The sequence below is a fragment of the Petaurus breviceps genome, unplaced genomic scaffold (assembly GCF_028583685.1).
Source record: "Petaurus breviceps papuanus isolate PSGF00001 unplaced genomic scaffold, PetGlider_PUasm1.0 79, whole genome shotgun sequence".
Classification (NCBI taxonomy): domain Eukaryota; kingdom Metazoa; phylum Chordata; class Mammalia; order Diprotodontia; family Petauridae; genus Petaurus; species Petaurus breviceps.
In genome coordinates this window covers 21681829-21708623 of record NW_027186523.1, presented here as the reverse complement: position 1 = coordinate 21708623, position 26795 = coordinate 21681829, and the positions used below count along the sequence as shown (strand labels likewise).

At 34.5% G+C, this 26795-nt stretch overlaps 1 protein-coding gene across 13 annotated transcripts in view; it reads right to left on the bottom strand.

The window, feature by feature from the left end:
• Positions 1 to 344: 344 nt before the first annotated feature.
• The window catches only part of LOC138175868 (semaphorin-3D), a 252743-nt gene continuing 226292 nt past the window's right edge, over positions 345 to 26795 (bottom strand). For all 13 annotated transcript variants that reach the window (XM_069106478.1, XM_069106485.1, XM_069106477.1 and 10 more), the window contains 4 exons: positions 26520 to 26677; positions 23065 to 23129; positions 18993 to 19132; positions 345 to 7768 (listed from right to left, as the gene is read on the bottom strand). In XM_069106478.1, coding sequence (XP_068962579.1) covers positions 7343 to 7768; positions 18993 to 19132; positions 23065 to 23129; positions 26520 to 26677 — 789 coding nt within the window. In that variant the 3' untranslated portion in view covers positions 345 to 7342. The remainder of the gene's footprint in view (positions 7769 to 18992; positions 19133 to 23064; positions 23130 to 26519; positions 26678 to 26795) is intronic.

Here is a 26795-nt window from a genome sequence, read left to right as displayed (position 1 = left end):
GTCACTCAGCCATTGTGCATCAGATTCAAACTGGAACTGAGTGAATTTAAATTTCAAGGCTAGTTCTAAACTGTATGAATGTTACAGTAACAGGTCTCTTGGGGAAGGAGATGACTTAGGTAAATATTTGCTGTTTCCCCCTCAATCAAATACAATCAAGATCTTAAATGTCTCAGTGATAAAAGATGATGTAATATTATTCAAAGAATATTGTTAGGTAAAGTTAATATTTTCTTAATAATTTGCTATGGTTTCAATTGCATGAGAACTGTTTGGTTAGTAGAAGCATTTTTCTCAATAAATTCCATTCCGTTAATTATATCAGGAAAATTCTCCTATACAAGTTCATGAGATGATTGTTTATTTCTTTTTAACTATGCACTATAAACTCTCCATTATACATTATAACTTTTTCCAGGTACATACCCATTAACAGTTGAACCTTAATACAGAAAACTGGAACCTCGTTCCTAGGCTCTTGATTCTAAATTCTCTCATACAATATTTGTGTTTTGAAAGTAAAACATATAAAAATGCCAACAAACTAATTTTGTAATCTTAGAACTCTATTTCAATATTTGCCTTTTATTATAATACAGTCAAAATTGACATCTAACAGTTGTGATTCTTATTAAGACTATAAGATTTGCACTTTGTTAAGATAGCAAAAGTAAGTACAAAACAGGTTGTAAACCACTTAAAATGCAGGAATTATGTTACATGGTTAGTTATGATAAGTTACAGATCCTAGACCCTTCCCCAGCAAACATTTACCTCAAATTGTTCTATAAATATTTATTCCTACAAAAGACATCATATGTGAGGTATTCCTTTTATTTTCTGACTTTCTTTTTGTTTGTGATTTGCTACTAAGTGGAATCAGAGAAACTTTTGAAACTTTTTTTTTCTTTCTCTTCATCAAAATACATCTTGGGACCATGCTAAAAAAAATCTAAATGACTTTTGACCTGGAGAACCCATTATAAGCCATATTTCCCAAGGAGAACAAGATAGAAAGGTACAATACCAAAACATACACAACATATGTGTGGTTTAGTAATTTACTGGAAGGGGGGGAAGCCATCTTTCCCGATGAAAACTGAACACTTGAAGTGTAGAGTGTAATTTAAACACAAATGTGACTTTGTAGTAACTCAAATATTATTTAAGCATTAGAAATCTCAGAGTGAAATGATTGTATTTCAATTTTGTTCATACTTTGTAAACATCAAAATGCTTTATTAATGTGTTATTCTGGTGAGTCAAATGACCTTAATAGATATTGAATAGTTTATTTTTTTTTTGCTTTTTGAAGGGAGTAAGGTAGGGTAATTGGGGTTAAGTGACTTGCCCAAGGTCACAGGGCTAGTTTTTTGTGTTGTATCTGAGGCTGGATTTGAACTCAGGTCCTCCTGAATCCAGGAACAGTGCTCCATTCACTGCACCACCTAGCCACCCCTGAATAGTTTATTTTTGATGATGGATAAAAGGGCACTTGCAAAATGTTAAATTCTCTTTAAAATTGGGTCCCTAATTACTTACTAAATATTAAGCCTGTATGCCTTATGGGACATTTTTAAGGGCTCCAGGAGAGATTTATGACCCAAGTCTTTATAGTGTGTATTATTTAGCAAACGAACAGAAGTCCTAACTCTGGGACAGATGATGTAACCTTGGCAGATCTCTCAATCTTTTCACCGCAGTTTACCTATTTTAATGAGAATTCTGGCTACTTAATCAGGAATGTTTTAAAATTATGTTTAGCATTGTGCTTTGAATTTCTCAGAACAAAGGTACCACATATATTCAAATTCCGACAAAGCATCTGTTCTGAGCAAACTGTCTTTATAAAATTCCCTAAATTGAATGCACACTGATCCGAAAAAGTCTCAGGCAGGATGCCATTTAGCAGCATAAGTTATGTGAAGAAGAGCAGCAAGAAAACACAAAAGCAGTAAAGTACAAGGGAGAAGAATATGAAACTCCAACAATGAATCTAGATATGCTTGCTTGACCTCAGTCTTGGAAAAGAGAAATGAATTTGCTGATATACATTTTTTCGAAGTATTAACTAATGATCCTCAAATATTACAAAAGTTACCTGGAACGTGTTAAATTCATGAAGCAAAAAATGTAAGAGCTGTTATTTAAAGTTGGATTAACTGCAAGATTACACAAAAATAAGAACAAACAGCATTGTACTTTTGAAATCTCAATACTGATAGGCATTTCACTTTCAGTAAGTCATTTGCTTTTGCCAATATAGTGTGACCTAAACCAACTTACAACATAGATTTTATGTTACATTTTGTGAATATTACATATTTAGGGAAGATAACGGACAATATCTAGATTCTTATTTAAAATGTCACATGACTTAAGGCTTTTACAGATTTCCCAGTTTACAAGCAGCATCCATTTTGTTTCATAACCTATCAAATATCAGTTATGCTTCATATTATTTTACTAAATAGTTATTTAGGTCTCAAATATTTATTTTCATCAGCCTCTATTAGAGATACACATTGTCCCAAATGCTAAATATAAGTGTACTCTTCATAGAAAAACCCTAACAGTCCCACTCTTAGATATTAAAACTATTTTCAGGGTCTATTTGAGGATACATACTCAGTATTTAAAATACAGTAGGTTGATGATGATGCTGTAAGGTCTAATATGGACATAAATACACTACATTGGATAGGAGCCCTGAACAAGCCGGAGCTTGTTTTCTTGCCAGCATGGCACCATATGGGATCAAGATTCTAGTGTAGTTGTTTACGCCTGTTAATGAAATAATGAATGTTTATAACACGATTAAGTCCTTAGCTTATTAACCTAAAATAGTAAAATGGTTACTTACATATATTAGGACTGGTATTGAATGATTCTTGGGGCCCAGTTCACTGGCATTGGCATTCATTAAGTTTTTTTTTATTGTCATTTAGCATATTGAAATTTATTTTCTTTATTTAACTTTCATTAAATATCCTTCTAGAGTCTAAGACGATGCTTTGGAAGATGATGGTATAGAGTAGGAATTCTCAAAGTATGACCTAGGAGGAACTACTTCCCCCCTGCCCCTGCCCCCGTCATTTCAGCAAGGTCCAGGAAGTTGAAACTTTTCATAATATTACTAAAGTATTTCAATTTCTAATATGGTAAATATCAATAGATATAATTGACATAAACTAAAGTTCTTTGGGAGGGTCCTTAATAATTTTAAGAGTGGAAAGGGTTCTTGAGACCAAAAAGTTTGAGAACCTCTAGAATGGAAGATAAGTCATATACTCCAAGGTCATATGCTATCCTGTGATAATGAATGCTTACTAGAAAGGGAAGTTTGGAATAGTAAGACAAAGAGGACACTGGACTTGGAATCAGGAGACCTACATTTAAAACCAAGTTTGAGTTTCTTCTTAGACCTTTCTGAGCCTCTATTTCCTCATCTGTAAAATGGGACTGATAATTCATCCTCTCTTAAGACCTTTATATAAAGCATGTGCTTTCTAAATCTGCCAGCACTATATAAATGCAAATTACCATTATAAAATAACCAGATTTATAGGCTATGACATTTTTTTCTTTTTTATATTTGGGAAGATTTGAATATGAAGTTTTACAAAGAAAACAGCTGTTTGAAAATAGGTGTCTATGTGCAATTATGCATCTTAATACAGTAAATTGGGTTAACAGATTCAGTAGAAGTAGGACAATGTGATAATAGATACAGAGCTGATAGGGACCTTAAAGGTCACCTCATCCATTTTACAAATGAAGAAACCAAGGCTCAAAGATGGAATTGCCCATGGCAACAAAGGTAGGAAGTAACAAAGTCAGAATAATTTTTAAAATGTAAGTAAACCAGTAGATTAATTTTTTTTCAACTGATTGTGAGGCTATTATGAAGACACTAAATAAATATACAGTCTATTACAATTATTTCCCAAACAATAAGTATTAATTGATTAGTTATTGACTGTGATTGGAAACGCGCCTTATTACTTGTGGAGAATACAAAATAAATGTTTTGGTGCTCACACAAAAAAAGTAACTTATAGTCCAGACTTTAGAGCAACACTATTTCTTATAGTTTCAAATTACAAGTCTATACTTACTTCAAGTCTCCATAATTTCAAAGGTGGGAATACTTCTTTCCCCATGCAGATTATAATGTTTCCTTGTCTTAGTTTACTGTCTATTGACTTGCTTTGGTCCTCTCTCTCACACCATGTGGCTAACCCTCTGATGATAATTATCTCCAAACTTAGCCAAATAGTTTTCTCACACAACAGATATACAACTCATCATCAGCCAGGCTTGTACTCAAAGTTTTTCCAGTTTGGTCCAACTTTCAAGAATGCATGACTTTAAATATTCTCTTTGAAAACCCATGGTCACCTCCCAGGCACTGCAGAATTTCAGAGCAGTACTTTATAGGCATAATAAACCACATTATTTTCAGTCAACTAATTGTGGAGTTTTGTGATATTGCTTCTTCTTCCCTTTCCTGTTCATATTTGTCTATTTCATTGCTTAACAGGAACTAAAGTTTTAAAAGAAGGGGAAAGAGGTAAAAATGTAGATTGTTCAGTTAAGCTGTTTGATAGCAGCTCAAAGGAAAGGTTTAGTCGTAAAGGATATTGGTTGCCAGAAGTTCTATGTATGAAAAGGAATCATCTATAACTTTTTTTTTAGGTAATCAAAGGGTGAAGACATTTAATCACATCTATCTGTCTATATTCACACATAAATATATTACATATATACATGTTATCATGGTTGAACCCAACTAGTGTTGTTTAAATTCAGTATTCTTTGATAGATCATCTCATTAGCCTAAAAGTTTCTACAAACAATGACTTAATGGTTATATATTATGTGGCATTTATATTTTACTAATCACACTTCCAGTGTATTTTGACTAGCCACCAGAAATGAACACATTTGAAACCTTTTTATTCTTTATATCCTTATGTATCATTTCTCTTTCTGGCCATCTTGAGAAAATGCCCTCATGAGCACTTAACCATAACAAAAGAAAGATTCGTTGATTTTAAGGATTTAGATAGTTTTTCTTTCTAAAACAAATCAAAATAATTTTTTTTTAAAATTACTAATTGGATCTATTTAACCTTAATATTTAAAGATATATTTCTCATAACAATCTACAATTTTAATTGTTGTCAATAAACTATGTTGGTATACCCCCAAAATGAAATGTTATCATGTTTGCTCTTGGCCTAGAAGTGACTCATGAAAACTTCAACCCAGAAATTCATCAATTACAAAAACCTTGTCATGAAATTAATTAACAGCAATTCTTTGAAGTGATTGCCTTCATTCTTTTTGTAACCATAAAGGATAATTGGCTTTGGTTTTCTTCTATTTTTGAATTTTGCTAAAAAAAAAACTTAGACTACATTGACATATCCACAAATATGTGAGGATATGTATGGAAATATAATATATGATCTCATACAAAGGCACAGTAAATATGAGATAGGTCAACAAGGAGACAAATGAGAGTGGGATAGAGGAAATTTCCTGAGCACAAAGCCAAAATTATACTCTAGGTTCAAGTCCTCATGAGATGCCCTCCAATCACATAGCTTTCCTCTCAAGATGTGTCAAATGCATGAGAAAGTAGCAAAGTCTGTCACTTGTCTACTCATTCAAAGCCTTCTTCCATGGAAGGAAGTGGCTAATTTTTCATTTCACTCTCAAAAAGGCATGAAAAAACAAAACAGAGGAAGGCTGGCTAAGGGTGGCTCTGAATTAGGAGAAGAAAAGGTATGTCCTGCACAAAAAGACATGTGCATATATGCATATGCAAAAAGGAAAGCCAAAAGGAGAATTTAAAAGAATGCTATTGAAAACATTAAAATCTGCTCATCTCAATCTTATAATTTTACTTATCTAAACATGGACATTTTATTTATATTAAAGAAAGACTTAGGACAATTCTGCTTGAATTACAATACATAATTCTAAATACAAAAGACCACTCACTGTAAAAGAAAAAAAAAGTCAAAGAGTTATTTTAACCCTTTCCGTTTGTTATTTTGTGCACTGGTTCTGCCAACCACCAAATATTTAGCTCACCCTCAATTATCATCTTTTAAACTCTTCCTATTTGCTTACTTTTAAATCTAATCTAACCTAAAGAAGGGAAAGAAGGAAGAACTGTTGCAATAAGTGGAAATAATGAGCAGAGTATGGTACATTTTTAAAGGAATGGAGGAAAGTATACACTGGAACCCCACTGTTTGTTAATAAATTTGTGTTCATCCTTCCCATAATCACCTAGAAGATGTACTCTTTAGCATCATGCTGACAATTTGTTTTACTTTAGATTTCATTTTAGCAGATGGATTGCAAATTGGCAACTACTCATGCCCTAGTGAATAAAGCTCCATTACATTTCTCCCATTTAATTTGTGATTGTTCTTTTTTTTTTTTTTTTATGGGGAAATGGATATTCCCTGAAGCCAAAAATTTATGGTTCTATTTTTCTCTGTTGGCTTGCAAATCCCATTTGTATTAGAACATTGGAGATAATTTAATATTTTTCTTTTACCTGATATTTCACATTCATTCTCTTATTTTATTAAATAGCTAGCACCTTGTATCCTGACAGTTCCTCAAATATTCTGTCCCTATATACATGAACATATGTTCTAAAATCACATATCTTCCTACCTCTTCCCTGTTAAGAGCTAGGAATCCTGGGAGGTATATTTATGCCCTTTAGTAAATCAGAGCTCCACTGCACTAAATGGAACCTTCCTGTCCTGGAAGAATTAATGCACCTCCCTAAATCCCTACCATATGCTCCAGCAGTGCCTGACTCACTGGGAAGATCTCATTGACAATGCGAATTGTGTGCTGTGCAATCATTCCACTCACCACCATGACACAGAGAGCTCAAGAGTGGAATGAATTGTCACGACGACGACATAGTTCTAATGCACAGTAAACCAACGTCTTTAAAGGATAGCCAAGGAAAACGAACCCCTACAAATATGATTCAACTGGACGTAGCTCACTTATCTTTATGACCTAATTAAATAAAACAAACTAGGGGGTAAAATTTTAGAAAAAAAAAAGTAATTCTCAATTCCATGCGGGATTCTGTATTCTGGAATTTATCATGTCAGTTCAGAACAAACTGGTTTTAAGTTCCCCTTGGGCACCTGTATTTCCCATTATTGCCTCATCCAGATTACTGTTACTGTGCATTAGCAAATCTCCTTGAAGAGAGGCTATGCACAAGAATGAAGGATAAAACACAGTCTTTCTTTTGCAGGTAAGAGCGCCACTGCTTTTGCAGGGAAGGGGACTACGTAGCCACGGCTCTAGGCAGCGGCTCAGCGTCCCTGTGGTGGCGCCGGTTGCGTTTTTTTTTCATCTCCTGCACGTGCTTCCATTTAGCGCCCCCTTTGTTTCTCTGCCTTCGCTTTTCCCGGTGCCACATCTGTTCGCAGTACTGGTCCAGGCTGAAGTTGGGGCTGCTGAGGATTTGCATGTAGTCTTTATACCGCAGCCGGGACTCAGCCAGCAGGTCCTTGCCCCGTCCCTCCTCGTGTTCCGCTTTCTGAGTGTTTTCCATTTGCTCATTCTCTATGACGTTCAAAGTCAGCTTCACGATGGTGTGGATGAATGTGTGCTCCTGTGCTTTGCAGTAGTACAGCCCAGAGTCCTTCTTCTGCAAACTGCGAAGCAGCAGCCCGTATTCAGTTTTGATGACCCTTTCATCAGGTTTCAGCTGCAGAATTGGAAAATGGAGGCAATAAATTAAAAACAGAGAGGGCTCCAAGCAAACGAAAACATGTTACATATTTATACTCCAGTGAACCTGCAAGATCTCTTCCCTTTATGTCTGTCATCACACAGGCTACTTTGTGTCCTATCAAAAAAAAAAAAAGCCAGGCCCCACTTAAACCTTATTGAGAGCCATTCACATTTGCATCTTATTAAGTCTAACCACAGGATTGAAATGCAGTAGTTTGTCTTTCAGTCTTACAGAACACAGTGGAAAAAAAAAATGAAGGAAAAACACAAACTCTCTCATTGACCTGCCTTGTAGATTAATTGATTCAATAAACAATTCTGGGTGCACAGGCTGCTATCTGAATTCCATAACTGTACTGTGAAATCAATAACCATTGGTTAAAAAAGAATGAGCTCTTAGGAAAGTACCCACATGAACAGTCTGATGGAACAGTGTTTTTCTGAAAGACACAAACACTTCTTTCTAGATAAAAGACAACCAAAGAAATGATCAAAACAGCATGTTAGTATGTGGAAGCTGTAACAGAGTGACTTGCTAAATATCAAGTGGAATGGCAAGGACAAAGGTCCACATAGCTCTTTGAAAGTGAGGTTTCTAACTGAGGAGAACCACAGCTACATTTTAAGTTGAATTTCCCTCTTTTTTTTGGAATGGATTTTGATACTGTGGTGTATATGTGATACTTTAAAATATGCAGTTTGTGGAAATATTTGCCATACCGATGTATAATATGACATGGTAATCAGAGTTCACATGTGAGAAAGCACAGTAGACAAAAGTACCCCCATTGTTAAGATTTTCTTTGAAGATATAATATTAGAAGGCATTTAAAATATTCTGGGTTAATATTTAAAATAAACGGCCCAAAATCTGGTACAGCTAGGGAACCCATCTTTTGTAAAACTGGAGGAGTGTTTATAGACACAAGGTTCTGTTTAATCTGTGCAGTGTCAAGTATATCACTTTCAGAGAAAACAGCAACTACCACCACCACCACCACCACCACCAAAAAGCTAGAAGCCTTCCCAATTTATACATTTAACACTCTTAGAAGATAGAAATCCAGGAGGGAGAAAGATAACTAAATTCAATTTTTTCTCAGGGGGAGGACTGTGCTCTGTGTCTTCATGTGGAAAAATGTGCAGGATATTTCCTCTGCCACTGAAATAGGAATATAGAAGAAAGAAGTATAGTAGGAATATAGAGGAAAGAAGAAACCCTGACAATTAAGTACGCATTATATGTTGTGCTTTCCTACAGATGAGCAAAGTAGAAGAATACCTCCATTCTTGGCTTTGCTTCTCATGATGTGAACAAAACCAAACAGGTTCCTTATCTTAACCTCTTGCGTACTATATGAAGAACTCATATGTGATGAAAGGAAAATACACCACACAGACCTGGATCTTATACTAACTAGGGTATCTGGAAAGTTATATATGCTCATTTAGTCGTTTGTTTCAAAAGTGAAGTGGACATAATCATACTTTTACCACAACCTTTCACAGGGTGGTTATGATGTTAAAAATACTATATTATTGTGAGTTATTACTTCATAATTAATATCAAACTCATGAATGTCTTAAATGAAGCTACTTAAATTTGAAACTATGCCCCCAAATTCACTAAGCTATATAAAACTGTAATGGTAAGGGAATTTGAAGATCTTCCCTGCCACTTAATAGGCCTAAATATTGGGAAGAGTTGTGTAATTTGGCCAGATGAGACTCTGGGCAGCTGTTAAGCCCCCCCTCCCCGACTTTGAAAATCCAGATGTTGGTGCTTCCCTCTTTGGTAACTAACACTGTATGTATGTAATGGTCAGACAGCTAAAAGCCTTGTCTGTTGGTCTGTTGAACTGTGTTATTTTCTCTGTATTTTTTATCTGTTTGTAATTTCTGGTTATATTTTCTGAAGTTCAGGGTGCTGACTTTTCCCCCTGAACTAAGGATCTATGTTTGATTAAAGTAAGATTAACCCTTTTTGAGTTGTTTTCCTATAGAAAAGCAGATCAAAGAACCTGTGCCAGCAGTCATCCTGCATATGGTAGGGTGCTTGCTGATACAATACCCTTTGACCCCAATGATATTACTATTAGGCCTATTCTCCAAAGAAATCAAAGAAAGAGGAAAATTTTTTGCAAATATAAAAATATATAAGTATATAAGCAGCTTCTTTTTGTAATAGCAAAGAACTAAAGGAGTTTGCCATTTAAGTGGACAATGGCTGAATAAATTATGGTATATGAATATGATGGAATATATTATGCTGTAAGAAATGATGAAAGGAAGAGATTCAGAGAAACTCAGAAAGGTTTATATGAACTGATTCAAAAGCAGGAATTGCACAGGATCAGGAATTGAGCCTGTCCAGGAAAATAATCTATACAATTACGACAATGTGGTAAAGACAAATAATTTTGAAAGACCCAAGAGTTCTGGTTAGTGCAATGACCAACCATGATTTCAGAGGACCAATAAGAAAGCATTTTGCCAACTTTCTCCTGATATAGTGGTATGATAGACTACAGATGCAGAATAAATCACAGGTTTTTGGACATGGCCAACATGGGAACTTATTTTACTTGACTATGCATATTTGTTTACAAAGCGTTGTATGTTTGTTTCCAAAGAAAGTGAGAGGGATGTGATAAAGAGAGAAAATAAATCTTTATGGTTTGAAATTAAAAAAAAAATTAAAGTTTTGTTTTGCTTTGAAGAAAAAGAACTGCTTACTAAAATGCCCACCCTGAATTCTTTGTTCAACTCAAAACCTTGGGGGCTATCTGGGACATTACAATCAATCAATTAATCAATCTATCAATCAATAAGCATTTAGGAAAGAACCTTCATATACTGTTTTCTAAGCTTTGACAGAGGCAATAGGAAGACCATAAATACACAAGTGAGACAGCCCCCTCCTCTCTAGGAGCTTACATTAATTACATGTTAGGTTTTTAAGGTCAAATATTATTTTTAAACAAGACCTGTGATTTCATCCTTTTAATGGTCTCCCTGGGAACTAATGCAGAACAGCAACTTTTCTACATTTAGCTTTACAAAGTTGCTTAGAGCACTGAGAGACTGAATGACTTGCCAAGTCACAGCCAGTCAATATGAGAAGCAGGACTTAAAACCTAGTTCTTTCTGACTCCCAATCCAATATGGAATGCTGGCCAAATATAAAGCAAAATTAATTCTACATTTTCAACACTTTAGAAAGGCTTTCCCTTTAGTAAACTTACAGACTTGAGTTATTTTCCTTTTTTGGAGTAAGGTCAAATCATAGTAATTTCCCAATCTAGAGTCTATTCTTTTTTTTTTTTTTTTTAAGCAATTGGGGTTAAGTAACTTGCCCAAGGTTACATGGGCAGTTTTTTTGTGTGGGTGTTAAGTATCTGAGGCCTGAAACATCCTGGTCCTCCTGACTCCAGGTCCTCCTGACTCTGGCAGGGGCTCTTACTCACTTCACCACCTAGCTGCCCCTAGAGTCTATTCTTAATCTCCCTTTTGTCCTTAGATGATTCACTTATCTTCCTCTTTATCATAAAGGGAGTAATTGTCCAACCATCATCATAATCCTCCTCCTTGTCCTCTTCCTCCTAGTATTGTTATCGTATATTACTGTGGTATTTTGTAGCTTATGCTGTGTTTTTACACACATTATATCATTGAATTTTCCTAAGAAACTTGTGATATAGGTAGAGCAGGTACTATTATTTCCACCCTACAGATGCCATTAAAAAGTCCCTCATTAAGACTCATTCTCCTACATAATGACTATTTTTTGTCTATCATGAGGTATATTTGAAGAGTTAGGTGGCCAAATCTTTTTGAAAATAAAAAAGAGTGAAATATCATTAACGATGTTGGAGACTATTGCCATATTGCTTGGGGGTGAGGAGTGGGGGATATCAAAAATTAGTCATCTTTGTCAGCAGACAAGGACTTGCAGGGAAACTAGGCACCTAAATGTGTTACTCTAACTCATAACAACTTTTGCTTTTAATGACTAAGATTCTTAATAATGACCTTCTTAAGTCACATTGCCTAATGTATAAAAGCCATCATATCTCTGTTCCACTGATCTTTGTTGTTTGTTTGGTTGGTTTTGTAAATCTTGGCAGGGGGAAATTATGACTGATTCTACACCTATTGTATAACACTTCATTATTATTTTTTTTCCTGTTCTCTTTTTGCACCCTGTTTATGTTGTTTTACTCACAAGTTTAGTCATTTTCCTGCCTTCTCTCTATACTTTTGTCCCCACAGGACAGAAAGTTTCATAAACACCTGGCATTTCATTACTTGGTACTAGATCTTTAACCTTTTACTCTTGAATGCTTAATTTGTCCTTTAGTTTCTGACCTGCAGATGTAAAACACATTTTATTAAATTTCAAGCTTTCTGGATTTGCCGTTTAGGTAATACAGATCATTTCATTGATGTTAGATGTGGTTTTATTCTTTCCATAAATTTCAAAACTATGTGTTATAATGGAATAGCAGCTCCAACAGGATGCATTCTAAATTGATAAATTAGATTATCACAGGATTTTAGCAATTTGGAGGCAGGCAATCTGTGCGTCCAGAAATTAGGCAGTTGATTAACATTTGCCTGCTCTACATTCTTGTGTCACATGCTGCTTTTATTCCACATTGAAATAGGATGCATTATGCATGCTGTATTTCTCCAGCGAAATGTCAGCACAGTCAATTTAGAAAATGCAACTCCTCTGCAAATAGATAATGCAATCTTTGGTCAATGATTTAAACTCATGGAATTTTCTCCACTTTAGAAGTGATAAGTAAAAATTGCTGAGACCTACAAATCAAAATCGTGCTTGAAAAAAGCATGGTATATCCATTTACCTAATGTGAGTAAAGAGAATATGATATATTTCAAATTATTAAATGTAGATCTCCAGTGAAAGGCAATTTTTTTTTAAATGGGAAGACAGAGGAGAGGATATGTAAGTGCCAGGACATCAGGTAAAGGTCAGTGGCTTCTGTTCATGTTAATGGCTGACTAATGGTAATTCCTTTACAGATAATTCATTTGTCAGTTCCCTCACAGCTAAAATATTGCACCTGTCTTAGAAGAGATTGTACCTTTAAAGGACATCTCCTCTCATTAACTAACACATGAAAAAGTACCAGGAAAAAGTGGAATTAAACACAGAAGAGAGCTAGCTAACTGAAGAATTTTAAAACAAAATGGAGACAATGGGACTGTTGTATTCTAATGCATTTCTATCGAGTATCTAAAGTATTTTAAAATTTGTTTAGTAAACACTGAAGAAAAGATGAAATTATATATGGGAAATATTTTTACATGAGAATGGATAAGGACTATTTATAAAAGTATCACAAAGGGAAATAAATTCATAAAGAAGGGATATATTGAAAGATGTTTTAAGTTCTCAGAATCATATACTCTGCACATTTTATAACCTAAAGTAACAGAAATAATGATTATGATGATGATGATATTAAACATAGGAATTTATGACTGACTACATTAAAGTAGTGGAAGTAGTTTTTACTCCCAGTTCACTACAGTTGGGGAAGGTGGGCGGGTGGGACACTTGGGACCTGCTGACTAATGCACCAGTCAGAGGCATAAACATCATCAATTACAAAAGCAGCATCAAGAACAAGTCACTAGATAATTGACTCATGAACTTAATCGCACCAGACTATGAAATAACTCAGTAAGGAAGCATCCTCCCACTGGCAGCAGGACAGGCTGGTGACAGCTTCTGTGCTACAGGAGATCCTGTCCCCTCCCAGAAACCATTCTGAGTGGAAGTAAGATTCTGAACTGTGACCTTCTGAGCAAGAAGGAGAGTATGTCCTGCTGGGCCAAATGCTTCCAATCTAGTCTGGATTTTGCCCTTTTCCTCCCCTCAGGAAACAGTATTGCAGGTCCTGGACAAAGCATCACTTTGTATAAATGATCTGCTGAAACATTACAGCTCTGGTATTTTAAAATCCAATGCCATAAAAACACAGTTGAAGTTGCATTTAAATTTACCGAACATGATACCATCATCACTGTGTGAAGTGATTTTTAAAAATTCTACTACAAATAAATTTTAAAAAAGAAAAAGAATTTGTATTAATAACCTTTATAATATTAATAAAAATTTCTCCACCAAAAGGATATAAGATAATTAGGTAAATTATGGACAACAGGAAAAGAATAATATAAATTTGTAATTTAAAAAATGTTAATAAGTAGGCAAAGTATACAAGGGACACACTTTTTTAAGTCAGATTTTTTAAAAGATAAATTTTAATGAAATTTTTACTTAAGCTGAAAGTTTACATATCTATATTAACAAATAAACTTGAAACCAAGTTGGTTTTCTCTCTTTTAAAAGATAACTATAAAATCACACAACTAAAATAAAATCTAAAATATTTTAAGTTCAGAAATCTTTGCTCTAATACATCTTTTTTGGAAAATGAGAGAGATCTATGTGTACCCATATATACATACATATGAACATACACAAAAAATGATTTCTGGCATTGATTTTGATCACACTGAAGGTGGGCAAAGATTTCCCAAGACTCCAAATCCTCTTCTCAGTTCTCATCAGCCTAGACCTCTCTTCCCCATTTGACAATATTGATGGCGGCTTGTTCAGGATACTGAAGAGAGGACTGAGGTATTCAGTAGCAGTCTGGATTAGATGAGTGTTAAGAACCTGACCAACTCTGTTACTGTTGAAACCAATGGCATGACTAGAATACTCTACCACCTAAATAAAGTCATTCTCAAAAGTTCTGTCCTTAACACCTCTTCTCTTCTCTCTTGGTATTTTCTCCTTTGATGATGTTATCAACCCTAAGGACTTCAACTCCATTAAAGTGACTCAAGTAGCTGTCTCCAAAACCAATTTCTATCCTGATATCTCAGTTGCATCTTTCAAACTCCCCATTGGGAATCTCTGACTTGGTGCCCTACAGGATCATCAAACTCAACATGTTCAAAGCCAAACTCTTTGTCATCAAAACTAGCTCCTCTTCTTGACTTTCCTATTTTTATTAATGGCACCTTCATTTTTACAGGGTTGGAATGTTGACTCTTTCTTCCTCATCCCTGGTATTTATCACTCACCAAGTCTGGATAATTCTTTTTAATATCTTTCATATGTCTCATCTTCCTTTCATTCCCACAATCACTATTCCAATTTTAATTCTCATCATGTACCCTCTGAAGAATGGTAAAAAGACTCTCATCTAGGCTCCCTATCTATAATGTTTCTTCCCAAGCTATCCAAGAGAGATTGATTTATCTTCCTAATAAATAAATTTACCTAAAGACATCAGTGCCTTCTAACTGCTTGCCAAATTAATTCTAATTCTTTAGCCTGGCAATCAGAGTCCTCCATGCATTGCTTCCAATCTGTGTTTCCTGTTTTATACCTAACTATATCTCCTGGCCAAATAGGATTATTTGGTATTTTTGAACATTTCCCCTTGATGTTCTTTCTTTCTTTTTCATTTAAAAAATATTAATTTATTTATTTTTAGTTTTCAACATTCACTTCCATAAGTTTTAAATTTTCTTTTCCTCCATCCCCAAGATGGCATGCAATCTGATATAGATTCTATTTCCTTTTCATTTAAAAAAAACTGTTCTGAACTTAAATACAAAATAAAATTACATTTCCACATATACTGTGAACAGAAGAGTGTTGGTACATGAAATATCCAAATACTGTGGAACAGGAAAACTATTCATCTCTGTTCTTTAGAGCTTGTTTTTCTTTTAAAATGTCTAATAAAGTCATTATGAAACTTTCAAAGCTATGCTGTTTTCTTTCTATATGCCTTTTGATTTTAGAATTCTATGCCTTTACTTGCTGATCCCTTCTTTCAGAAATTCCATCTTTACTTGTCCTAATTCTACTTACTTTTCAATCCCCTCTTCAAATTCCACTTCCATTTATTAAGCCTTTCCTGGTCTTCCTACATGACATGATTTCTCATTTCTCAATCACTATGTACATGTGATTGTACTTCTGACAGATTATAGATTATTAATGTAGGGGACAGTTATGATACTAATTCTCTAATAAAGTTGATAATAAATAACTCATTAAGAAAACTTCAATTTTAAAATTTTAAATACTTTTGATGAACTTTTAATATGAACAGAGATGATCTGTAATATTTGAACACTTTTGTTACAATATTTAGTTCATTTTGAGCCTAGGTGCCTAAGGATCCACATAGTTCTTTCCTCTGTTGTTACAGGAAATTTATAATAAACAAAAAGTAGTACATTCAAAGTTTCTCTGAGGCTCCATGTTTTATTCTCTACCTTAATCCATATTTCTATTTCTATAGTTAACCCCTGGCTCCTTTGAGGTTGAAGCAAAATTCAGGTTACCAGAATCATTTAGGTCAAGAGTCCCCAGAGTATATTATAGTGTTTATTGACAGACCTGGAAAGGAAGTTGGAGAATGGGCAGGGCTTTGCTTGGAACTTCCCTGGATTCTTGAGGAAAAAGGCTAATGGGTGGCATGCCATAGATGCCAAAAGAGCCAACAACCTTACTTAACGTCTCCCTTTGCTGCCACAGTTCAGTTCTACTTTCTTCTCCTGCTGCCTTTGGGTTTCCTATTCTTTCTAGCCCAACTCTTGATGCCCCCACTCTGTGTTCTCCATTGCCACACCCTCATAATTTCTCCCTAGCTCTGAACTAGATTCTAATGTTTTATATAAGCTTCTCAAAGCTTGACTAAGTACCTCTCCAATTGGAAAATGTTTCCTTCTGAGCTAAAGTTAACTTTTTTTTTATTTTAATGGTTGCTCAGGTCTTTTACACAGCTAGTTTTTTTACTGATGGATTAAATTTTAAAAGTACTCTTACCAAACAAAGGTAATTGCTTTAAATTAGAGAAGTGTGGTGATCAAGGGATCTCTAATCCCTTCAATAACTTAGGTCCATTTCACTACTAATTGACCAATCTGAATGTTAGCATTTAAAAATTCTGCTGGATTAAACATATTGACAGTCAGTACCAGAATACTTAAATGAATTCACGCTCTCCTGTTTAAGTATGCCTTCCAACAGTAAAGCTCTTAACCATGCCTATGATGCTGTGCCATTTTTGCCTAATTTCTCCTCCATACTCAATGGAATAGAGTCCTTTCTTTAGGTATTTATCATTTCCCACATACTAGCACAACAGATTAGGATATTATCTACTTGTTATTCCTCGTCCTTGCCACACAACGTTTTCTAGTCATATATTCTCTTGATGTTATATTTTATAGAAATTCTTTCAAATAAGACATAATTGGTAATATGTTGTGGCCTATGTAACCCAATCAAACAAACAATGAATTTTTGACAATAGCCTAATAGTAAGTGACTTGCCCAGACTCTATGCTAGATACTGGGGACACAAATACAAAGAATGAAGTGACCACCTACTAGTAATGTGCTGACATTTCAACATCAATATAAGGCAAATAAATGTGTGTACATGCATGAGTTTGTATATATGCATATGTACACACAAACACATAAATATATATGCATGTATATATACATTCATATACATATATGCATATACATGTGTATACACACCCACCCACACATACAAAGTAATTAAATACAAGGAAACTTGGGAGGAATGGCCCTAGTTAACTGGGGATGAGGAAAGATTTCACGTAGAAGATAGGGTTTTAGTTCTGTTTTAAAGAAAGAGAGTGACTCTGTTAGCCAGAAGGAAGGCAGGAATGCATTCCAAGAATGGGGGATGGCTACTTTGAAAGCTCAGAGATAAAAGAGTGTCATGTGTGAGGAACAGAGAAGGTCAGTTTTGATGGACTGTCATATTTGGCAGGGAGAGTAACCAGAATGTTGAAAGGTACAATGGGACCAGCTTTTGTAAGCCTTTAAAATCGTAAATAGAGGAGTTTTGATTTTATTTTAAAGGCAAAAGCAATAGGGCTAGAAGAAAATGGAGAGTCAATATGGTCAGATATGCTCTGAATGAAATTAAATTTGGCAATAGTATAGGATAGATTAAAATGGTGGGAGACTGAAGGCTGGCAGGCCAATTAGGAGGCTAATTCAATAAACTAAGCAGGCAGTGATGAGGACCTGAACTAACATTCTAGATATATGAATGGAGAGAGGGAATCAGATGCAAAAGATTCTGTGAAGGTAGAAAGGGCAAGATTTGGCAAGGGACTGGTTATGTGGGATGAGGGAGATTGGGGAGAATAATAATGCTGAGGCTCAATGGGTCAGGGTAGTAGTGGGAAGGAAAGATTAATTAAGAAAAATTCTTGTTACTTGAATATTTAATAATGCTGAGATACTGGAGGGGAGGATTCTGGGGGAAAGACAAAAAAGTTCAGTTTTAAATATATTGTATTGAAGATATGTGTCTGTTGCTGTTAAGGTCTTCTGCAAAGTGACCATTCCAAAGAGTTCAAATTGCTTAACAAGACTTTGTTAAGGAAGCATTGAAAAATTCGATGCTACATTCAATGACAGGTAAGTTCTAAATAGAGTGAGGTAATGAAAGCAAAGATCATGTTTATTTTGCTTTTGATTCTGTTAATTTTTTCTTATAACTAATGTCAGAATACATAAATATCACATACATGCCAGTTTTGTTGTTTTAATTGTGGGGAGGAGGGTAAAGTTGGGATAGAATGTTATGGTGGTGACTATTTTATCAAGGAGGAATGTTTCTAGTCATTCTACAATTGGTTGTGCTTTTCCTACAATCTGAAGCCTAACTCAAGGATGAACTGTATTTTGGTGGTTTATTAGTATTTTTTTAAACAAAGAGAAAAAATTGCATTAACAAATTTTTTTTGGCTTCCAAAACAGGCAGAGACAGTGCTTTGAAGAATCTATGGGAATGAAAAAGGGTAAAAGGCTTTCCATGAAATGTTTACTTTCCAATTCAATCTGCTCTTAAAAGTATTTGATCAAAATAATGAAATAAGCCCTTTTTAAATTTGAAGCCAATATAAAATTTTCATTAAGTCATAAAATGAATTATCTTAACTTGAATGAATCAGAAAGCCATATGATGCTAAAAGTAACATATTTCCTATATAGCAATAAACTGTTTCTTGGAAATTTAAAAGAAATTATTTTGATAATACTTTGCTTGGTATGAATATTCCCTATCTTGGTGATAATAACTTACCTCCTCTCGATGCTCTTCTCCAGATCGCTGGATATACCACTTAATAGATGCTTGCTGGGATTTAGGAATACATTCCAGAAAGGTTGAATTAAATTCAATGCCAAAAATCACCTTTTCATCAGCAGTTTCATGACTAATGCCTGGAAAGCAAACATGGTATAGGAGATTAACCTCGACCTGATTTTTAAAGCAATGGGAAAATGGACTGATTTAGAACAGATGCAGTGAGGGAAAGAATTATAATATGTTATTAAGAAAAGGGGACTTCATATTTTGTTTAATATCAATTCTCTAATGAACTTACTTTTAAAATTCTAGACCAGTATTTCCAAACAATTACACACACACACACACACACATACACACACACATATCCAAGGGTGTAAATGTTCAAAATAAAATACTATCAATATTAAGAAAAACTACACTGACAGAGTTTAGAATTCTTATTGGTGCAATGATAAACCACAAGCACAAAAGAATGAAGGTGAAACATGCCAAATGATGAATTTAGAATGTAATACACACATTTTTTTCAGACATGGCTAACATGGGGATTTGTTTTGTTGAACTATATAGATATTTATTCAAGGATTAAAAAAAAAAAAACAGGCTCAAGGAAGCAGGGCCATAGAGGGAGGAAAAGATTATTTTAAAAAAGTTTTTTTGTTACTTAAAAGAAATAATTTTAAAAATACTGTCAAAATAGAAAGGGTTCCTGTACTTGGAAAATAAGCTTTCTTCTCTGAGTTAGATAAAACTTAAAAAAAAACAAACTTTATTATTTTCCCCCATAGTGAGCAAAAAGAAATATAACTCATACCAGTAACCTTTCAGCTTTCTAGTCAGTCCTGGGAGAATAATAACCATAACAGCTAGTATTTATATAGCTCTCTTAAGGTTTGCATAACACATTATAAATATTATCTCATTTTATGCTCATAAGGACCTGAAGAGGTAGACACTATTATCATCCTCTTTTTATAGGCGAGGAAATGAGACAGACAGATGTCAAGTGATTTGACCAGGATCACACAGATAGTCAATGTCCAAGGCCATGTTTGAATTCAGGTCTTCCTGACTCTAGGTCCTACTTTCCAACACCTAGCTAAAAATATGCTAAATGTTTAAAGAGAGAAACATGAATGTGGTTTAATGATAAAAGCTATCAAAATAACTAATAATGTTTACAACTTAACGATATGGAAGAGTGAAGACATTTCTTTCTTGGCAAAATATTTTATTGTTAGATAGAAATATATAGAACCATATATGTGTTCCAATACTCAGAAAATGGTCTTTACCTTCTTACCCATCTTTCTATTTTAATTTTAGTAAGAAAAAAGAGATGGAAGTATTCTTCAAGACTCTCTCTTCTAACTGCACGTGCATGAAGCAGTTAATGGGAAACTTTCTGAGTGGTGTATGAGACACCTTATTCTCTTAAATCAATTGTACCATCTGTAATACATTCATTCCCAACTAGCCAAAGCCTGTGTCCCATGTGTAATCTCAGATCTAGAGCTCACATTTGATCAAATAGAAAATGACTGCTGCTGAGCCAGATGCGCCTGAATATGGACGTATATTTTTGAGCAAAATTTTCAGATGTCTATTGAGCAAAGTAACCTACTTAGAACATTAGGCAGAAGATTAAGGAACTAAGAATGGACAAGAACATTCAGCATACAGATATGTAAAAATCCATTGGATTATTTCTTGCAATCGGTTTCTTTTCCTTTTCACCAATTTATTGTTGTTTTCAGGAAGAATTTTCAAGCCTATGATATATACCCATAAATTACTCCTTTTCTAGCTCCCAATGAATGGCTTCTATTTGAAAGCTGTGGTCTGTCACAGTTAACAAAATATCATATTCTACATTTTCTACAGTTACCAAAACAAAAATTTTTCTTGAGTCTCATGATATCATTTATGATGGAAAAGAGAAAGGTCATCAAAAACATGAGGACACCTAATACAGTAATCACTGAAGTCCTGTGGGAATAGGGTGTTATAACACCAAAGGATTACACTAATTATGATGAAGTGAAGAAATATTCTAATGATCTGTTTTGGTTTTCATATGGTAGACTCGAGGATGCAAGGAGAGATTAAATTAAATTTATTTCATCAACTCATTCAACTTAATGGAAAATTTTGTGAGTGGAAAATTCTGTCAGACCAATTATTTGCCTGAAATGATCAATTGCTGACTAAATTCCCTTCCTTAATTCAGTCAATGTAACCAGTATCCTAGAGTACATACTCATTTTGATTTAAAGATAACCCAGAATTTAACTCTGTTCTTAATGACATTCCCCTTTCCATGTCTGTATTTTACACATAGTATTCACATACAGATAGACTATCTGATTTCTTCCTAGCTTATAATGGTATAAAATTGCATTTGATATTAAACTAGGATAAACTATAAGTTAATATACTTAATTTAATTTAAAAGTAATTTTAAGTGAACTCTTTCTTTCTCAGATATGAAAGAAACATTTTATACAGCAAAATGCTCAAACCATTTCCCTTTAGAAAATATATAATCACTAAATTTCATTTTAAAATCTTTCTTGGGGACTTAAGATAACCTAAGTTGTAGTTATGAATTAGGAATGGCATTTCTCCCTCAAGTTATTTGACTGTCGCCTGTCTCCTTTTGGGTGCCTAACTTCTAGGGGAAAAAAAAGTTTTCTGCTTTCTGTTTCTATTTCTTCACCATAAATTTACTTCCATATTCCACTGCAATCCTGCTTTGCTCCCTGCCACTCTATAGAAAATGCCCTTTCCAAGACTGCCAATGATGTTTGAATTGTACCATTCAACAGTTTCTTCTCAGACTTCATTCTTCTTGATATATCTGCTGCTTTTCACTCTGTTGACATCCCTTCCCTCTGGAGATACTGTCTTTTTCACTGCATGCCACTTTTTGTACTTTCCTACCTCCACTTCCTCCACTACTGGGACAATTTTTCCCCTGCCTCACATACTGAAAACTTTGTACCTTATAGGTCCAATTTAGATGCCACCACTTCCATGGAGCCCTATCTGATTACTCTGGCTAGCAATTATTACTCCTTCTTCCAAATTCACATACACTCCATTGAATTTCTCCTATTCACTTAATAACATTTCACATGTATTATAATTATCTGTATACATTCCTCATAAATCACTAAAGTGTAACTCCTTCAAAGTAGAACAGATATTATCACCTTTCATCTTTGTATATACTCAGCGTCTAGAGGAAAATATATAGAAATGCTTAATGCATGTTCACTAACTGAATTAATTATACTCACCTTGTGACATCCTTTTGATTATTTTTTAACTTTCCTCTCTGACTAAAGAGTCCAAGATTGAAGGGTCTGTAACAACCATATGAGCACATGTTGGTTCAGTGCTGCATTAAGAAAGTAGGAACTCACAGCCCTGAAAACACTGCTGGAAGTACTGTGTGTATCATACGTGTTTGAAAAATGTCAGCTGAATGATGGACCAAGAGCTGTCAGGGCTTCTGAAACCATGTGTCTAAGACCTCATCCAGAGCTTTGTTTTTGCCCTTTTGACTCCTCCTCTAAGTTTCCTCGGTCCTATTAGCTTTGGGGGTACACATAATTATGTCTAACAACAATACTTCAAATCTTTTAAGTGCAAATTAGCACAGTACAGGAAAGGCTGACAAAGAAAAAAATTAAAAATACAGAACAGATAAAGAATGATTATGAAATGATTCTTTACTTTGCAAGGTGATTCACTGGAATATTTCTTTCTTAAAATAAGTTACACTTGTAAGTGCTTTATAGCTTAGAAGACTCTTTACCTCTTTATCTAATATCTTTATAAATTTAGCTCTATGAGTGCATTTCATGTATGATTTGACCTTCAATAAGTTAATTACTATATCTCTTTAGGAACATATTTGTTTAGTAATATGTAAAAGCATATTTTATAAACTGATATTCTATGTTTCAGAATAAAAATGAATAGAAAATTCATGCTTCAGTTTTAAAAGGAGAAAACCACAAAAAGGCTTTTTAATGAATAAATGTAAGAAACTTACTGTCTTCTACGTCCCAGCATTGAGTAATGGGGTCCCCATATTTTACATCTTGCCGCCTAGCTCGTCTACGGAAAGGGAATTAAAATATTTTTTTTAAATCAGTAATAACTAATTAGACTTAGAACACAACCATGTCTAATGCAGAGGAGACAGAAATGTGGAGTAGGACTGCTGCCACCTGTTAAAACTTGAACATAGATGGCCATGTGTCTCAGAAAAACTAGACTTCCTCTTTCAAATACCAACTAATATAAAATGGTATTCCATATCATTGTCACATGCTTCCTTGTTCTTTTCTTTGGCTGCTTAGATTATGTCAATTGTGAATATAAAAGTAAATGCATTATAAAACAGATACAAGAAAACAAACCTGCCTCTCTATAGTCTCACAGAACTATGTGAAAGGGATCCCTTTGGGAGCATTAGATTTGACTGAACAATTATTTACACACACAATGATTTCCTCATTTCTTCTTCTGGACTAGATTTGATAATAAGCTTTGTCTGATACTTTCATCAATGAGGTGAGGGATAAATACCCATCTATATTTATTTTAAACAAATGGAAGATCTTTCCACTTTTTTTGGCTGTTTAATGCTGTCAGATTATAGTAGTAGTAGTAGTGGTGGTGGTGGTGGTAGTAGTAATAGTGGTAAGAGGAGAAGGAGGAGGAGGAGGTAAAGCAGGAAGAAGAGGAAAAGGAGAAGGTAATGATAATAATAGTAGGTGATGCAGTGGATAGAGTATTAGGTTTGAATTAGGAAGACTTGAATTCAATTCCCACATCAGATACTTATTAAGTGTGTGATGCTGAGCAGGTCATTTAAACTCTCAAATTCTTCATCCAAAAAAATGGGGGCAATAATAGCACGTACCTCAAAGGGTTGCTTTGAGCATTAAATGAGATAATACAGGCAAAGAACTGTGCAAACTTGAATTGAAATGCTGGGCTATTAGCAGTAAGAAGCAGCTAGGTGACATGCACAGTGGATGCAGTACTGTACCTTACGTCAGAAAACCTGAGATCAAATCTGACCTAAGTCATTTACTAGCTGGATGATTCTGGGCAAGTCACTTAATCTGTATTTGCTTCAGTTTTCTTGACTATTAAATGGGGATAATAATAGCTCCTGTCTCCTAGGGTTATTGTGAAGATCAAAATTAGACAGTTTTTTTTTTTATGCTTAGCATGATGTCTGGCCCATAGTTAATTCTACATAAATGTTTATTCACTATTCTCCCCTTCTCTAGTAGTGATGGTAGTAATAATAGTTGATATTTATGTAATGCTTCAGAGTTTGCAAAGTGGCTTATTTTTTTTTCTTTTCAACTTCACAACTATCCTGTAAGGTTGACAGATAAGGAAACTGAGGTTCAAAAATGTTGAATGATTTACAGGATCACCCAGATAGTCAGTGTCAAAAGCAAAATTTTAAATCCAGGTCTGCCTGACTCCTAGCCCAGAACTCTACCCTGAGACCATATATATATATCAGTTGCCAGAGTTCAACTTTTTGCAAAATCCTGGATCCTTCACCAGGATGGCATTAACTGAATTGTAATCCTTGGGCAAGACTCAAACATTTTACCATTTGTTTACTATGGACACAATGTTGGAGAAGTCAAAAAAGTCATAATGGAATGACACAACAGTCTTGGGGAAAACTGGAAGGGAAAATATGGAATAGTCACAAAGTCAAGAATGTTTTTAAACCTTGTTTTTTGTAAGTTATGGTCAATTCATGATTGGCCATAAAAGCATTCTTGTTCTTTCACTTCTGGAAAACTGTAAAAATTGTCTATTTGCTTATTAACCATAACAAATTGTGTTTACATATCTACCTTCATCTCTTAATTGGAATAACTACCCAACCTCATGACATTTGGATATTTACAATCAGAGATTAAATGGAGATCATTAACCATCCATTAAGGACTCCTTTCTTGTCTTCTTTGTTGCTATTGCTTTGTTGCTGCTCAGGAAAAGATGGGCAAATGGTGGCAACCCCAATCTCCAGTACACAGTAAAAAAAATTAAAAATACATTAAATTTTTTTTAATCATAAATAGTTCCTACAAATTTAACCTACAAAATAGCTCCTACATATGACTTTCAGGTCATTTTATAAAATTTGCAAAGATCACCTAAATGAATTCAATTAAAAAAATGGACTTTTGGGGCAGCTAGGTGGTGCCATGAATAGAGCACCAGCCCTGGAGTCAGGAGGACCTGAATTCAAATCTGACCTCAGACACATTAACACTTACTAGCCATGTGACCTTGGGCAAGTCACTTAACCCCAATTGCCCTACATTCCCCCCTGCAAAAAAAGGGGGGGACTTTAAAGAAAATAACCTTTGCCTTTTCATTAAGCAAAATGTTTACTTTTTTTTTTTTTCTAGTTATGGTGGTACATCTTGTAATCCTATTCACTGAGGAGGCTAGTGCTGGCTAATCTCTTGAGCTCAAGAATTCTAGGCTTTAGTAGGTTAAGTCAAGAGGGTATAGGATATTTGTGTTGACTTGAGCACCAATCTGATAAGCCTCCAAGAGTAGTGGTGGGGCTTCCCACATTACCTAGAGAGGGGCAAACTACTTTAGGAAGGAAAGGGAACAGCTCAGAGTTCTTAAATTAATTGGTAGTGGGATTGGACCTATGAGTAAACTTTGCTTTTCTAGTTTGGTCAAGTTGGAAAGATCCAGGAAAAAAGGAAAGAAAGAAAGAAGAAAAGAAGGAAGAAAGGGAAAGAGAGAAAGAAAACATTTTCTAAATAGATTGGGGATCTCCAGAACAGGGGACAATTACAACTAAATGATCAAACAAGCAAACAAATAAATTTACTAAGGCAAACTCAATACATATCAAAAGATACTTGATAGTATTCTCCCTAGGTGCAAAAAGGAGTTTTAAGTATTTAGTCTTTAAATGTAAATGACTATTATTTTATATTATTTCATGCATACACATGTGTAGAAACATGAGTATGTATGTATTTATAAATGTCAACATTTAGAATTTTTTTGAATACATGTTTTCTGTGTATTCACAAAGATCTCAAGGGAAGCACATGATTTTCACTGTTAGCTATAGAGTGAGAACAAGTATAAACGACAAGAATTGTCAGAATTATTTTATTGAAGTGTAACTTTACCTCTCATTATTTCTAAGCGCCCTTTTTAAAAATCGTTAGCACATTTAAAGTAAAAACCTAAAAGCATATATGTGTGTGTATCTATATACACACATATGTACAAAATCCTATATATAACACATATGTAATTATATACAATATAAAATATATGTGTGTGTATAGACACAGATTTATATTTTTAAATGCACTATTGGTATATGCTATACTTCCCCTTTATCTTCTCTCTAAGAAATTAAGTCCAGAATTTTGGAAGTTGCTCCACATGAATAGGGAGTTTAAATGAACCTTTTTAGTCTCTTACCTTTTGGAAGTTGGTGCATATCGAGAACATGCATTTCCATCCCAAGCACAGTAGGGATCTCTGGCAAGGCAGCAGTCTGCACAGGCCTTCCCATACGTATCACATCTGTGTAGAGAGAGCTGAACCAATCCATCTCGGGAACCAATGTACAATTGTTGCTGCAAATCAGGCAAAGCAAATGAATTAGAAGCATCTTTCAAGCCATTCTTAAGAATTTTCCTTTTCCCTCCGAAATACCACACTCATTGGCCTAAACATTACTCTGGTTCATAGGGC